The sequence below is a fragment of the Ictidomys tridecemlineatus genome, chromosome 6 (assembly GCF_052094955.1).
Source record: "Ictidomys tridecemlineatus isolate mIctTri1 chromosome 6, mIctTri1.hap1, whole genome shotgun sequence".
NCBI lineage: Eukaryota > Metazoa > Chordata > Mammalia > Rodentia > Sciuridae > Ictidomys > Ictidomys tridecemlineatus.
This window is the reverse complement of record NC_135482.1, coordinates 6946682-6963643: the sequence shown is the minus strand read 5'-3', so window position 1 is coordinate 6963643 and position 16962 is coordinate 6946682. Positions and strand designations below refer to the sequence as shown.

The window sequence follows — 16962 nt, the reverse complement described above, 5'->3', positions numbered from 1 at the left end:
GGAAGAGCATGAGAAAAAGATTAACATTAAACAGGGACGAGAGGTGGGAGGGAAAGGGAGAGAGAAGGGAAATTTCATGGAGACCCTCATTGTTATACAAAATTACATATAAGAGGATGTGAGGGGAAAGGGAAAAAATCAAGGGAGAGAAATGAATTACAGTAGATGGGGTAGAGAGAGAAGAAGGGAGGGGAGGGGAGGGGGGATAGTAGAGGATAGGAAAGATAGCAGAATACAACAGTCACTAGTATGGCAATATGTAAAAACGTGGATGTGTAACCAATGTGATTCTGCAATCTGTATATGGGGTAAAAATGGGAGTTCATAACCCACTTGAATCAAATGTATGAAATATGATATGTCAAGAGCTATGTAATGTTTTAAACAACCAATAAAAAAAGATATTCAGCTAAAAAAAATTATTTAGTGGCACACTCCTATAATCTCAGCAACTTCAGAGATTAAAGCAAGAGAATCATGAGTTTGAGGCCACCCTGGGCAACTTCGCAAGACTCATCTCAAAATAAAAAGAACTGGGGATGTAGCTCAGTGATAAAGTACCCTTGGATTCAATCCCCAGTAAATATAAAATAAATAAAATAGTACTTTGTGGGATGAGGTCTGAGTGCATTTATAGATGACATAATTATAAAAATATTGATAATGGTTGAGCCTAGAGGGTACATAGGTGTTCATTTATATTACTATATTGTTATATTTAATCATTATATTAGAGTTCATCAAATTATGCAGTTATACCCTACAAATATTACAAAAACAAATATCTTTGTACATTCAACTTTTTTGAATTTCAATTACTTTCTAAGGATGGGTTCTTAAGCAGAATCAAAAGTTCAATTTATTTTTAAGGCCTTTTTTTAATATTTATTTTCTAGTTGTAGTTAGACACAATACCTTTATTTCATTTATTATTTTTATGTGGTGCTGAGGATCAAACCCAGGGTCTTGTACATGTGAGTGAGTGCTCTACCGCTGAGCCACAACCCTAGCCCTCTTTAAGGCCTTTGATTTAATTGACTATAATAATTTACACTCCCATCAAGAGTATATGAGAATACATATATTACCTCAGCTCATTAATAAGCACCTAGTAACCATCTGAAGGAGAGGCTGTGTTGCTGCCCCAGCTTGAAGGAGTGTCACTCTCCTACTGAGCACCTAGGGTATGGTCAGGGTTCTCTTAGTAATGATGTTTCAGTAGTTACCAAGTATCAACAATGCCTCAGCAACAGCAGCCTAGAATTCCTCTAATCGAACAGAAGCAAAGTTCTTGCAATATCTGATTATTCTGAATTTAAGGTCTTTTACTTTCCTGTTCATAGGTTCACCGCAGCTCAGGCAGAACTCTATGAAGCTGTTCTAGAGATCCAGAGGGCTTGTCTGTCCCTCTGCTCCCCTGGGACAAGCTTGGAGAATATCTACAGCATGATGTTGACGCTAACAGGACAGAAGCTTAAAGAGTTGGGGATCATGAAGAACAGCAAAGAAAATGCTTTCAAGGTACTTCCCTTTTCTTGACCCCAGTTCTCAAGAATGCCAACATGCTGCTCTATTTTACCCTATATAAAGCTAAGTAGACACTTATAATCCTACTAACTCAGGAGGCTGAGGCAAACAGATTGTGCAAGTTCAAGACCAGCCTGGGAGATTTAGTGAAACCCTGTATCAACTTTTCAGTGGTTGAGGATGTGGCTCAGTAAGAGTGCTAACATACTTGAGGCCCTGGGTTCAATCCCCATTACCACCAAAAAAGAAAGAAAGAAAAGATCTTTGTATTCCATATCTGTAGAAAGGATTTGGCTTTAACATTGGTTGAAACAAAAGGAATCAGTACTTAACATCTTCCAGAAGATGGCAGCACATTCTGATTCTTGACTTACTGTGTGACCAGCTCAATATTCAGAAAACAAAATGAAGTCTGGTTCATAATGGGTAGAAAAGGACATTAAAAAGAAGAGAAGTTAACTCTCAATCCTTTTGTGATGATTCTGAAGGTCAGAGGAGAGAATGTTTGTTGTTTGAGTGACATTGTTGAGATTTTAACACTATGTTCAAAAGCCTGTCTTTAATAAATTTTATCTGCTCCCAAAATATAATGATGTCTAAAAATGTAAAACCTCAGCTTTAAGTGGTCAAGCCAGATAGACCATTAAGCATCTTTCATCTCTAAGTTCAGGCTGCTCTAATCGAACAGAAGCAAAGAAGAGAATAGAAAAGAATAGAAATAGAAAAGAAGCTATAAAGCCAGGTATGCTGGTGCACACCTGTAATCCCAGACACTCTGGAGGCTTAGGCAGGAGGATTGAAAGTTCAAGGCCAGCCTCAGCAACTTAACTAGACCCCATCTCAAAATAAAATTTTTAAAGAGGGCGAGGGATGTAGTTCAGTGTTAGAGTGCTTGCCTAGTATGCTCAAGGCTCTGGTGGGTTCAATCCCCAGTACTGCAAAAGAGAGAAGAAAATAAACTATTGGGGCTGGGTTATGTTCAGCAGTAGAACGCTTGCCTAGCACCTGGGAGAGGCTGGGTTCGATTCTCAGCACCACATAAAAATAAATAAAATAAAGATGGTGTGTCCAACTACAACTAAAAAAAAATATTAAAAAAAAGAAGCTATAAATCTTCTGTTATTTAGGCTTACACTTCTTTAATTAACTGATAGAAATATCCAAGCTAGTGAATACCTAATAATTATACCTACTCCACAGGTTGCTGTAACCTACTTAGGGTGTCCAGAGTAGGCTTCCTGAGAGAGATGTGAGAGTATTGAAAAGATAAGGATCCTAATATGGTCATCTTCCCTTAACCAAGGAAAGAGATTTTCATTTGTCATAGTCATTACTGGGATTCCCCAAGTCAACAAGTGTGTAGTAGATTTTTAGTGAGATGGGAATGTGGATTTAGTGTCATTGGCAGAATTGCATATAAGCAGAAGCTAGGCACATGTTAGTTAGATTCCCCAGACCCATCATCAGGCCTCTTAAGCAATAGCCCAAGGACAGGTTAACATAAGTAGCAGAACCATTGGGAAAGTATTAATGCAAATCTCACTGATTTAAACATGCCCAACTTGCCCCTTAAGAGGTCCTTGCTCTAATAAAACTGTGGTTATTATCTCTTCTAGTCTGCTCGAAAATACTGCCCTCACCATGTAGGCCATTACCTTGGGATGGATGTCCATGATACTCCAGACATGCCCCGTTCTCTCCCTCTGCAGCCGGGTATGGTGATCACAATTGAACCAGGTGAGGAGCTCGGTCCTTTCAGGACAAATAATACTGTGATTGTTTTTACCTGAACCAACATAATTAATTATATTAAAAGAGGGGACAGGAGGGACAGGGTGGATCTCTCCAGTGCAGTGGTGACTTCATTTTAGATTTATCTTTAACTTTCTTATTTAACATCACACAATTCGTTTAATTTCTTTTACCTTTTTTTCCACATAATTTGTTTAATTTTACTTCTCCAATAATCAACAGATGGTGAATGCTTTCCTATAAGCAGATATTAAAAAATAAATCTGTTTTTAATTCTGCCTTTGCCAGAGCCAATTTGTGCTATTCTCCCAGTTGTTAGTAGTGGACTGCTCAAACTTCCAAAACCCAGTGAGTGCAGGCAGAGAGACCTATAGACTCTCCATGTTCAAATGCAACATCCCTGCAAGCTACAGTGAACTATCCAGCATTATCCTACTGCTTAGTCTCCAACTCCTTTCAGTCAAATAGGTTTCCTGATTGAAGTGATACCAGCTGTCAGACAGAATGCAAAAGAGAAATGGTGTGGAAGATTAATGTTCCAAGAGTTAATTTTTTTATTTTTTAAATTAATTAGTTAATTATTTATTTTAAGTAAATAATAGTGCTGGGGATCAAATCTAGGGCCTCATGCATGCTAAGTAAACACTATATTACTGAGCTCCATACCTAGACCCCCAAGAGCTAATTTGTAAAAACAGACACTGTTTTCATGGTGAAAAGAAGATCATAACTTTAGATAAAATGTTTTAACCTCTAAATTATAGAAATTATTGCTTGGAAATGTATTTCATACCACTCTTTGAACCCAGTTGTTTGTTGTTCTGGTCTTAGATGCTCTTTAGTCTAATTAGTCTAATCTTGTTAGTAAATGAGTGCACATGGATTCTTCCTTAGATTTTTTTGAATCCTCTTTTTATTTTTTTATTTTTTGTACCAGGGATTGAACCCAGAGGCGTTTAACCACTGAGCCACATCTCCAGCCCTTTTCATATTTATTTAGAGACAGCATCTTGCTGAGTTGCTTAGGGCCTCGATAAATTGCTGCAGCTGACCTTGAACTCAAAATCCTCCTGCCTCAGCCTCAGAGCCACTGGGATTACAGGCTTGCACCACTGTGCCTGGGTGGGGGGGGGGAACTTTAATGACTATTCAACAGTTTCTGCTTGTTAAGGCTAATAATCACTAAATAAATATTTAAATGCAATTTAAACACATTTAATATATATTTTATCTTTATTTTAGCCACATGCCCTTTTCCAGAGGAGCATTAGGCAAAGGGAGTGTACATATATAATCTGCTAGTTCCCAGCATGTATAGACATATTCATAAGTTAAGTAACTAACTTTAGTGTCCTATGTGAGCTAGTAGACTATGAGGGAATCACAATCAACATTGTCATGTAGAGCCTGTAGACTAATACACAAGATGACTGTAATGATAATAATTCTAGTAATGATAATATCCCATATTATTGATCATTATGTGCCAGGCGCTATTAAATGTGTTCTCATTTAATTCTCATAACTCTGATAGGCTTAAGATACAGACACAGATAAAAAATTATAACTCATATTAACTTGCCCAGGATCACCCAGTTACTGCCATGTTGAACAATGCACTCTTCTCTCTACTTCTCAGGCATTTATATTCCAGAGGATGACAGAGATGCTCCAGAGAAGTTTCGAGGTCTTGGTGTGCGAATCGAGGATGATATAGTGGTGACTCGGGACTCCCCTCTCATCCTTTCTGCAGATTGTCCCAAAGAGATAAATGACATTGAGCAGATCTGCAGCAGAACCTCATGACCCCCATTGCAACTCAGATGCATCTCAGGTTCAAAACAGGCGTGCAGGCATCCCTGCATTTGTGCATTCTGAGTCTCCATGCATATTTATGCACATGTTTTATTTGAGGGTGCAGCAGCTATATATGATGTGTGTAATCATTACATGGGCTTTTCTAAATAGATGGAAAAACAGAAAAGTGAATTTTGGAATGATTTCTTACTGTGACTTTAGTAACATTAATTCTATAGAATTAATGATCCAAACAAGTTTAATTTTTAAACGTAAAATAAGGTCTTGGTTATATATGTCATTTCATTCCAATTAACACATTTAAACATAGGGAAAATTCTCTTCTCTCTAGGTCCTTTCTTTACTTTCACTGATGTCATAAGATATATGATGCCTGTATTTTAAGCTAATCACCAGGATCTCTGCCTGTGCTGAGAACTACATGTCAGTGACTTTAGATGGCCAGCACGTACCTTTCATAACTCCTGCCTCCATATTCCATATTCTGCTTATGTACTGGAGCCACATGAACTTGCAGGGAAACTGGCATCCTTTTCATTCAGCCACAGTCCAGATTCAGCAACATGAGCTATTGAACAAAATAGTTTTGAATCTTTCTTGCTATTTGATTGCCCGAGCCCTAGAAAGTGTTTAGATTTTTCATAAGGAAGAAAACGGAACAGAAAGAAAAGAATATGTATGTCTCTTACAGATCCAGACCTCCAACTATTTGTTCTCTTCAATTTAAAGATGATTCCTTTCCCAGGCATCCCTGATTCCTTTATAAGTTTTTGGTTGTTGTTGTTATTGTTATTGTTTTTGAGATAAGTTGTTTACCTAGGCTGGTCTTAAACTTTAGGGCTTAAGTGATCCTCCCATCTCAGCCTCCAGAGTTGCTGGCATGCCACTGTACCTGGCTCCTTCACAGTTTATTTACTTTGTTTTTTCTTTTTCTTCCCACCTCTCCTCCCAGTACTAGAACCTAGCACCTCACATATACTAGGCAAGCACTCTACCTACCACTGAGCTGTATCCCCACATCTTTTAAATTTTGAGACAGGATCTTACTCAGTTACCCAGGCTGGCTTAGAACTTGTAATCCTCCTGGGCCAGCCTTTGCCTACCTGGGATTACATTTAAGTCCTACCATACCTGGCCACCACACTAGGTAATGCACTGACCTCATAAGTCACTCTTGAAATTACTGCACTGGCCAAAAGCAGATCCCCCACTTACCCTGTTAAAGTCAAAATAATGGCATTCAGTTTTCAGAGAAATAACCCTCCTATTCTGTGATTTCCTCTAGCTCTGATTAAATATTTTAATCAATACAACAACTCAGTCTGTATAATGAACAGAGCTAAATTACTAAAGATGGTTTATTCAGAAGTCTTCTTTCTAAGGACCAGTGCATTCACCTCCTTTAAACCCAATATACAAAACATAATGGTTCAAGGGTTTGTGGTTTTCTTTTTTTCGTATTTGTGTTAAGGAAGCTCAAGACTAAGGGATTAGTAATCTAGTGCTAGAAGTTTGCTCATAGTACGTACTGAGCCAAAAACAGACAAAAGAAAAAGATAGTGTTACAACAAAAGTGATAGAGATCACATTCTGACAGATAGTTCTCATCCACAAGTGCCTGGCTCTGCTAATGTTAGCTAAGTGGCTAAGGGAATGGAGGCTGCACCAATGGAGGCTATATCCCCATTCCTGCCCTCCCACCTTCTTCCAATTCTTAGTCTGTGCTGCTTTCTAACAGAAAGGGAGGGGCATAAAACCACTCTGGCTTTTCATTCACCTAGTCTTTGTACTTTATTCTTTTTTTTTTTTTTTTTTTTTTTGTAGTTGCAGATGGACAGAATGCCTTTATTTTATTTGTTTATTTTTATGTGGTGTTGAGGATCGAACCCAGTACCTCACGAATGCAAGCACTCTGCCACTGAGCTACAGCCCCAATCCTCCTTTATTCTTTTTAAATCCTGGAATTTCCTTTTCTTCCCGTAACTCATTTTCTGTGGTCTTCACCTGGACATCATGCAGAAAAGTTCTACAGAAGTACTGGTGTCTATAGTCCCTGCACCAGGTTCATCCTCCTTTGAATTAACCAGATTAACTATAGTAGCTAAGCGTTTGAGTCAGACTATTAGAACATAATGAAGATCTCATAGCTGTCTAATATATATTAGGATTTGTTGAACAGGTAATTTTTCACAGTGCAGAGATCTTATTCATTCTTAGCCATGCCACAGACATACCCCATATTTTTCTCCAGTCAAAAGTATAATAATCAAATATTTCACATATACTACCAGGCTTTCCTACTGAGAACTTTTATTTAAAATTTAAAAATGAAAAGAAAAAAACCTTCTTCAGATATTGTCACTGGAATTTTTCCCCTGCATTTAGATATGTGGTTGTATCAATCAATTATACCATCTAAATGAAAGAAGCATATCTGGATAGGCAGTGTCACATGCTTTTATGAATTTATTTCAGAAATTGCTCTTCTCCGGAAACTAGAAGTTTTTTAAATTAGAGACACGAGGAATACTCAAATTACAAATTCACTTCTTACCTTGACATGATGAAGGACGCCTGTAATCCCAGTAATTTGAGAGGCTGAGGCAGGAAGATCACAAGCTGGAGACCAGCCCCAGCAATTTAACTAGACCCTGTCTCAAAAATGTATATAAAGGGCTGGGGATGTGGCTCAAGCGGTAGCGCGCTCGCCTGGCATGCGTGCGGCCCGGGTTCGATCCTCAGCACCACATACCAACAAAGATGTTGTGTCCACCGAGAACTAAAAAATAAATATTAAGAATTCTCTCTATCTCTCTCTCTCCTCTCTCACTCTCTCTTTAAAAAAAAAAAATGTATATAAAGCTGGGCGCAGTTGACATATCTAAAATCCCAGAAATTTGTGAGGCTGAGACAGGAAGATTACAAGTTCAAGACCAGCTTCCGTAACTTAGCAAGACCCTATCACAAAATAAAAATAAAAAGGTCTGGGATGTGGCTCAGGGGTTAAGTGCCTCTGGGTTCAATCCCCAGTACCAAAAAAAAAAAAAAAAAAGCACCTCTTCTAGTCACAGTCTCCAAATTCAGAAGGTGTGCCTTTGATGGTGGCTTAAAATGTACGTTTTATACACCCTTTCTAGAACATTCATAGTCTTTTCTCTCCTTTTTTTCTCTCTTATTTTTTCTTTCTTTTCTTTGCAGTGCTGAGGATAGAACCTAGGTCAGTGTATCTCATTAAAACAAATTTAGCTGCTCTGTATTTCCAGATATTTATAATGCACATCCTCTTCAGATTTGTTATTAATAAGGAGACTGTAGCTGTGAAACACGGGTGCTGCCTCTCCCCTCACCTGTGCCCCTCAGATCACAGTGACACTGAGAGAACCCTCCCACCAGTCTATCAATCTAGTGATCTCAGGGTCCTGTGTAACAACGTTTCGATAACCTACCCATAAAAGTGTTGTAATTCAAGTTGGAACCCATCTGCCATCCTTCAGCTAGTATGACAGTGTTACTTATTTGTGTGTTAGAAATTGAATGAGGGCCTAAGATGATGGCACTATAAAGGACCCCATATGGAAAGTGTTTTTATTTTTTTTTTTTAATACTTTTTTAGTTGTAGATGGACACAGTACCTTTATTTTGTTTATATGGTGCCAGGATCGAACCCAGTGCCTCATGCATGCTTGGCAAGTGCTCTACCACTGAGCTATAACCCTGGCCCTGGTTAACTTTTTTTTTAATTTTAGTTTCCTCAAGCTGGATCCATAACCCAAACCTTAAGCAGGAAGGGTAAGTTTTAAGCCCCAAAACTTACTTTAAGCTGAAGCATTTTTCATGTTCTAGGAGTCATAAAAAGGTGAAGGTCATCGCATTCTAACATTGTGGCAGAATTCCATAGTCAAACCACACCGGTCTGGTTAATCTTGTCTCTTCCTATGTGTCACTGAGGAACTTGGAATATCATCTCTGCTGTTCAGGTCATAGTCCCTACTGGACCCAAGGCCTCTTGGGTATACCGTCTTTGTTAGTATTAATGCTTTGTATGACTTCTGTGCAATTATATAAGTTCAGTTTGGACAAAATGCTGTTACTTTTTAAGGTTCTATTCATTGAAAATGACATTTGTCATTCCCCAACAAGGGGAAAGTATTTGTTACTGTCATTTTTAAAATATACTATAAAACAATATAGAATTGTTTGGAGTATGTGTGTTATTTTATAATCTAGGGTTTATAGGTTTAAATGTGAGAACACTTTGTTTTACAAAATATTTTCTTTTACAAAGTATTCATTAAATGGCATCACAAAATCTTGATAGTAAACTTGAGATGCTCTTACAAGTTGCAGATAGAGGAAAAAAATTGGATTTGATCCAGCCTTTTGAAAGTTAACTCCGAAACACTGGCCCATAATTTTCCAGGCAGCCCTATAAGGCCACAAGACTATAAACAATAGCCATAGACAAGCACTTTAGGAAGACTGGATTTTATGGGACAGTAGGATAAATTTGCAAAATAGTGAAAAAGCAAACTTTCTCCGTGAGCCATATGAGCCATACACTGAATCATGTGCTGCCTCTCCATTGGGAAACCATCTGTGTTTATTTACTTACTTATTTGCTAGGTTTTTCATTGCTGGGAATTTAACCCAGGTCCTTGAGCACTAGACAGATATTCCACCACTGAGCTGCATTCCCATTTCTAGGAACCATCTTTTATGTACTTTGAATATTCATATACATACATGCACAATACATATATACACACATATACTTTTGTTTCTATATACATATACATACATGCACATATACATATATACACACATATACTTTTGTTTCTATATACATATACATACACATATATACTTTGTTTTGTTTTTTCACAGTAGTGGAATTGAACCCAGGGGTGCTGTACCACTAAACTATATCCAGCCCTTTTTATTTTAGATAGGTTGCTAAGGCTATCCTCAAACTTGTGATCCTCCTCCTCTCAAGTCATTGAGATTACAGATGTGTGCCACTGTGCCCTACTATATGTATGCTTTATGTAATTTTGGTAAGAAAAAAAATGTACTTTTAGTTGTTGTTACCAGGGATTGAACCCAGTGGTATTTAACCACTGAGCGACATCCCCATTCCTTATTTTTTGTTTTGAGACAGATCTTGCTAAGTTACTTAGGGCCTCACTAAGTTGGTGAGGCTGGCTTTGAATTTGTGATCCTCCTGCCTCAGCTTCCTCAGCCTCTGAGATTATAGATATGCATCACCACACTCAGCAAATGTACAGATTTCAGAGAAAATTTTTAATTTGCATGATGCTTTCCAAAATTATAAATTTTTGAAATGTTAATATTGCATACTTTATGGGAATTGAATCTTTAAAAATAATTTAATTTAAAATTGAATTTAAGTATAAAGAATCCAACTTTTCCTTTCATTGACAAAATGAAACACAAAATTTACAATAATGTAAATAGACTGTTAACCCCTTTTAGCCATAATATACATGAATTATTTGACCACCAGCTGGGGAGCTGCTCATAACCTAGACTCCACCAAGAAGCACTTCCTTGACAGGTCACAAGTTCCCAGCATATGTAAAGCAAAGATCTGGGCTCTCTGAAGCTGAACCTTCAAGGAGCCCTCCCCCACTAATTTCCAGCCCCCCACCCCACCCCACCCCATGTCTAACAGCCCTGTGTCTCTGGAACACCACCTGTTCCAGCAAACCCAGAGCTCCCTTGTCTGTGATGAGCACTCAACTCCTGCTCCTGCTGTTGCTGCCCCTCCTTGTCATGTTGCAGTAAATTCATGGCTCCTGGTGACTCTAGGTGCTCCAAATTGAGTCCATCTGGCTCTTCTAAAGACAAGAGGATTGGTATCTCCCAGAGCACTGATTTCAAATCCTATCACTGAGGGTATTTAATTTCGGATCATACAGTCTAGAATTAAGCTGTTGAGAATTTACCATGGACATAAAAATTTCTGTGAGTATGTAAATATTAATGCAGATTTCCACCAGTTTTTTAAGACCCAGTGGTTCTGGTAGTGGCCACTAAATACTGTCTTTTCCTAGGAATCAAAATTGGAAGTTGGAAACCTAAAAGAGTAGATCAAGGAAAACTATAAAAATATTCATCTCGAGAAATGTTATTAAAGATTCCATTGCCCAGTGTCTAGTAATGCTTCTTTGCATTTACAGAGGTTGTAGTTTCAAACTTTGGTCAACTCCTACATTGATTATCATCTGGGTAGTGAACTATACATTATACTTATGTGATTCTACTTTACACTAGGGATAACAATGTGCTATAATATTTAACACTGCATAAATTAGTTAGACACAGAGTCCAATTGCAGAGACCTGCCTGAAAATAACAATGTTTGTTCTTCAAAAAAATTAGTTACCATGTGATCTAGCAATTCCAATTATAGTTATATACCCAAAAGAATTGAAAGCAGAGACTCAAACAGATATTCAGACATCTCTTCACAGCAACATTATTTATAATAGCCAAAGGTGTAAAAAAAAAAATCAGATGTCCATTGATGCATAAATAGATAGACAAAATATATGCAATGGAGTGTTATTCAACTTTAAAAAGGATATTGCCAAGTACAATGGCACCCACTTGTAATCCCAGCTACTCAGAAGGCTAAGTCAGGAAGAGCTTAAGTTCAAGGCTAACAACATAGCAAGACCCTGTCTCAAAAAAGAAAAAGAAACATGACAACATAAATAAATCTTGAAGATACGTTGAGTAAAATAAGTCAGACAAATAGTGTATGATCCCCCTTGTATGAGGTCCCTAGTGTGGTCAAATTCAAATTCACAGAGACAAAGTATAACTGGTCACCAACAGCTGGGGGAGCAAGTGGGGAGAATGGGGAGTTATTGTCTGATGAGTAGAGTTACGGTTTGGGAAGATAACAGGTTCTGAATATGGATGATGGTGATGGCTGCACAATGATGTGAATGTATTTATGCTTAAAAATGATTAAAATTGTAAGTTTCATGTTCTATATATTCTACATAATACAATAATTTTTAGTTAAAAACTATATTAGGATATGGCAAGAGGAAGAAAAGGGCTAAATGCAGATTGGAGTTGATGGTATTCAATTAATTAAGATGAAATTTAATGAAATGCAGGCTGAGGATATAGCTCAGTTGGTAGAGTGCTTGCCTTGCATGCACAAGGCCCTGGGTTCAATCCCCAACACCAAAAAAAAAAAAAAAATTAATGAAATGCTAAAATCAATCATGAAATAACAGGAGTTAGTAATCTCATAGTTCCCTGCAATAGTCACTCTATATCTGAAGTATGTATATTTTAGGGGGACTTTGTTGGCTGGGAATTAAAACCAGGACCTTGCAAGGGTCTATCTTTAAAAAGATGTGCCCAGCTGAGAGTTACCAGGAAATAGCATCATAAAAACGTGGTTGGAAGAACAGGCTATTTTGGATGGAAAAGAGAGGTAGGAGAAGCAGGATCGCTGTCTCCAAACCTCTAAAAGGCCACGTGTGAAACTATTCCATCCCGTTGGGCAGAACAGGAACTGGCAGGGGAATAAGTTTTCTCTCAGAGTCAGAATGTTACAGGCCAGTTGGTTTTTCTTTATTTGTTCTATTCTGTTTTGGTACAGGGATTGAACCCAGTGGTGCTTTACCACTGAGTTACATCCCTAGCTCTTTTTATTTATTTTTATTTTTATTTTGAGACAGCCTCTTACTAAGTTGCTTAAGGCTTCACTAATTTGCTGAGGACCGGGACATTGTCCCTACACATTGTCCATTGGGCCTCAACTTGAAATCCTCCTGCCTCAGCTTCTTGCTTCGATGGGATTACAGGTGTGTACCACCATACACATCTGGAGGCTGTTTTAAACAGCTGTTTTTTGATACTGTGACTAAAAGACCTGACAAAAACAATTTTAGAGTTCTCAGTCCATAGATGGCCCACTCCAAAGTTCTTCCCCCCAGGTGAGGCAGAATATCATGGAAGAAGGGTATGCCAGAGGAAAGCAGCTCAGGATGTGGCAACAGGAAACAGCTCTGCTCATCAGAGACAAAATATAAACCTCAAAGGCTCACCTCTAGGCCACCTCCAGCTAGACCCTACCTGCCTATAGCCTGGTATAAACCTGCAATCCCAGCTAATCTTGGGAGGCTGAAGCAGGAGGATTACCAAATCTGAGGCCAACTTGGACAACCTAGTGAAACCCTGTCTCAAAATTTAAAAAATGCCCAGGTCATCCATGTCAATGGATTAATCCACTGATTAGGTTAACACTCTCGTAACCCCGTCATTTTACCTCTGAAAATTCTTGCATTGTCTTATATGAGCTTTTGTGGGACCTCATATCTAAACCATAACAGAGGCAAAAGAGAGTGACTGTCCACCCGCTTTACCTATGAAACTAAAAGGATATGCGTCTCGCCTCAGAGCCCACCGCTGGTTGGTATGGTCAGGTCTGTACACAGGTCTATAGCGGCCTATTGGTTCCCCCATCTATTCCAAATCATTTCAACTCTCTTCAAGACTTCAGTGCCTTTACTTTCTCAAACTTAAATATGTTCCTCTCCCTTTCCAGTATCAACTCTCAGAGGTAAACTCCCCCGCCCCCTGCACCTCACTTGGGGGTCCACCTACAGGTTTCCTTCTGTCTCAGCCCTTGCTCCTCTCTGTGCCCTTGACCCCTTCTTTCAATCTCCCCTGCAATCTTGCCTCTTCACTAATGCTCCTCCTTCCCCCAATTACCAGTTTCACAACTTTCCAAAATACACAGCTTGAAGGCCTGGGGATATGGCTCACTGGTAGAGCACTTGCCTAGGATGCGAGAGACCCTGCATTTCAGTTCTTGGTGTCTCCGAGTCCACTATATTCACCCCCCGCCCTGCCCTCCACTGAGGATTGAACTCAGGGGTGCTTTACCACGAAGCTACATACCTAGCACTTTTTTTATTTTGAGACAGAGTTTCACTAGATTGTCCAAGTTGGCCTCAAATTTGGTAATCCTCCTGCTTCAGCCTCCCAAGATTAGCTGGGATTACAGGTTTATACCCGGCTCATTACCCTATTTTGTAGTAACATTTCTTGAGTGAATTTTTATACTCATAACTAAACTAATAACTCCTACTCTGAATTCAATCAGGGTAACCAAAAGCATTCATTTTCGTGATACTTAACCTCTGAAGTCTTGCATCAGAACTGATTTTTTTTTTTATTTTTTTGTTTCATTTTGGTACTGAGGATTGAACCCTGAGGAACTTTACCACTGAGCTACAGTCTATTTCTTTTTATTTTTTTAATTTGAGAAAGATCTCTGTAAATTGTTGAGGCTGGCCTCAAACTTGCAATTCTCTTGCCTCAGCCTCCTAGTCGCCAGGATTACAGGTGTATGTCATCATGCCCAGCTAAACAGAAACCCTTTAAAACAGAAAATGTAACAGCAGGTATTTTTTCACCATTGCAAAAAGAATAGCCAGGTGGAATGGTGAGGCATCCTAAATATTAGCCACAGCAGGAAGTTTACCAGGCCCAGGAAGGAAGCGGAATTTCTCAAGGCCAAGAGCCTAGGTCAACTATGAAGTCATGCCACAGAGGGTCGGTCTGCCTGCTGGTGAGGATTAAAATCACAGAAACTAAGTTTCTTCCCAAGTTTTATAGTTTTATGAACACACAAATAAGAAAGTTACATATGTAAACTCTGTTCTAGCAAAATCCAAGTCTTTTTTCCCTAAATGTACAAGACCAGAGTATGAATTTGAAGATCTTCTGATTCAGAAGAAAATAGCAAGGTTTGATATCATTCTAACTAAAGTTTAACTTTCAAAAACTAACAATTGCTGGTGGTATTGCAAATTGGTACAGCCAATTTGGAAAGCAGTATGGAGATTCCTTGGAAAGCTGGGAATGGAACCACCATTTGACCCAGCTATTCCCCTTCTCGTACTATACCCAAAAGACCTAAAAAGAGCATACTACAGGGACACAGCCACATCAATGTTTATAGCAGCACAATTCACAATAGCTAGATTGTGGAACCAACCTAGATGCCCTTCAATAGATGAATGGATTATAAAAATGTGGCATTTATACACAATGGAATATTATTCAGCTCTAAAAAATAACAAGATCATGGCATTTGCAGGGAAATGGATGGCATTAGAGCAGATTATGCTAAGTGAAGTTAGCCAATCCCTAAAAAACAAATGCTGAATGTCTTCTCTGATATAAGGGGGGTGACTCAAAATGGGATAGGGAGGAAGAGAATGAGAATGATTACCACTAAATAGGGAAGAGAGGTGGGAGGGAAAAGGAGTTCTGGAGAAAGGGAGTTGCACAGAAGATGGAAGGAGACCCTCATCGTTATACAGAATACATGTATGATACTGTGAGGAGAAAAACAAAAAAAAAAGTGTGTCACATTAGATTAGATAGAAGTGATGGGAGGGGAGGGAAGGGGAAGGGGGAATAGGAAGGGAAGCAGAATAGAATAGACATTATGATTGCTGTATGTATATAGGTGACTGTATGACCAGTGTGATTCTGCAATCTGTAAAATCAGAAAAATGGAGAAATTATACCCCAATTGATTCAAATGTATGAATTGCCAAGATTATTGTAATAATGTCATGTGTAGCTAATAAAAAAATGTGAAAAAAAAAATAAATGAGTTTTTGACTAGGAAAAAAAAAACTAAAAATAAGCCAAGTATGGTGGTGCACACCTATAATCTCAAGGCTCAAGAGGCTGAGGCTACAGGTGGGCCTGAGCTAGTTAGTGAGACCTTGTCTTAGAATGAAACTAAAAAGAGCTGAGGATGTAGCTCAGTGGTGAGCACCTCTGGGGTCAATCCCTGTTATTACAAATAATAAATTAAAAATAAAACAGCATTTCTACCATTTATTGTTTTATATCACTTTGCAAATCAACTCAATACGTTGTAAAGTTCATTTTCAAAAGTCACACTAAATAAGTTCCTGGTTGAGTTCCTTCTCCAACTTTTCCCTCCTCTTAGTTCTGGAATCATTTACATCTGATTCGGGTCCTTGGACAACAATACATCACTGATCATGTTCACCTAAATTATTTTGGACAACCAGACCCTTCCTGATAAATTAACACAACCAAAATACATCTTCTAGGTGGCTCAGACTGTCCATGTCGCTCAGCAGGAAAGTGCTCCTTAGCATGCATGAGATCCAAGTTCCATCCCAAGCATGGTCAAAGAAAAAAATATTGATGAGTATTTTCATTTCTTATGTTTATAAATGTACACAGAGAAGATTAATGACATAAGTAATTCTAAAGAAAACACAATCCTCAAAGAAAAAGAAAACACAATCCTCAATTATTATTTTTTTTTAAAGAGAGAGTGAGAGAGGGGAGAGAGAGAGAGAGAGAGAGTTTTTAATATTTATTTTTCAGTTCTCGGCGGACACAACATCTTTGTTGGTAGGTGGTGCTGAGGATCGAACCCGGGTCGCACGCATGCCAGGCGAGTACGCTACCGCTTGAGCCACATCTCCAGCCCCTCAATTATTTTTTTTTTTCCTGTGCTGGGAATCAAACCCAGGGTCTCCATATATAAGGCAAGGACTCTACTGCTGAGCCACACCAGATAAGATATTCCAGGGAAACCCCAAATTACAGCAAAAAGGGGATTCTTTTTGCCATAAGAATTAGTATAATTAATTATATATAATTTATTAATTATAAATAATAATAAATAATAACTGCTGGGCAGTGGTGCACACCAGTGATCCCAGCTACTTGGGAGTTTGAGGCAGGAAGATGGACGATTCAGGCCACCAGGTCAACTTAGGAGACTGTGCCTCAAAATAATATGTTAAAAAAGGG

At 38.5% G+C, this 16962-nt stretch overlaps 1 protein-coding gene across 2 annotated transcripts in view; it reads left to right on the top strand.

The window, feature by feature from the left end:
- Xpnpep3 (X-prolyl aminopeptidase 3) overlaps positions 1 to 9290 on the top strand; it is a 59887-nt gene extending 50597 nt beyond the window's left edge. For both annotated transcript variants that reach the window (XM_078052687.1, XM_005322221.5), the window contains 3 exons: positions 1344 to 1521; positions 3144 to 3264; positions 4919 to 9290. In XM_078052687.1, the coding sequence (XP_077908813.1) occupies positions 1344 to 1521; positions 3144 to 3264; positions 4919 to 5085 (466 nt within the window). In that variant the 3' untranslated portion in view covers positions 5086 to 9290. The remainder of the gene's footprint in view (positions 1 to 1343; positions 1522 to 3143; positions 3265 to 4918) is intronic.
- The last annotated feature ends 7672 nt before the right edge of the window (positions 9291 to 16962 follow it).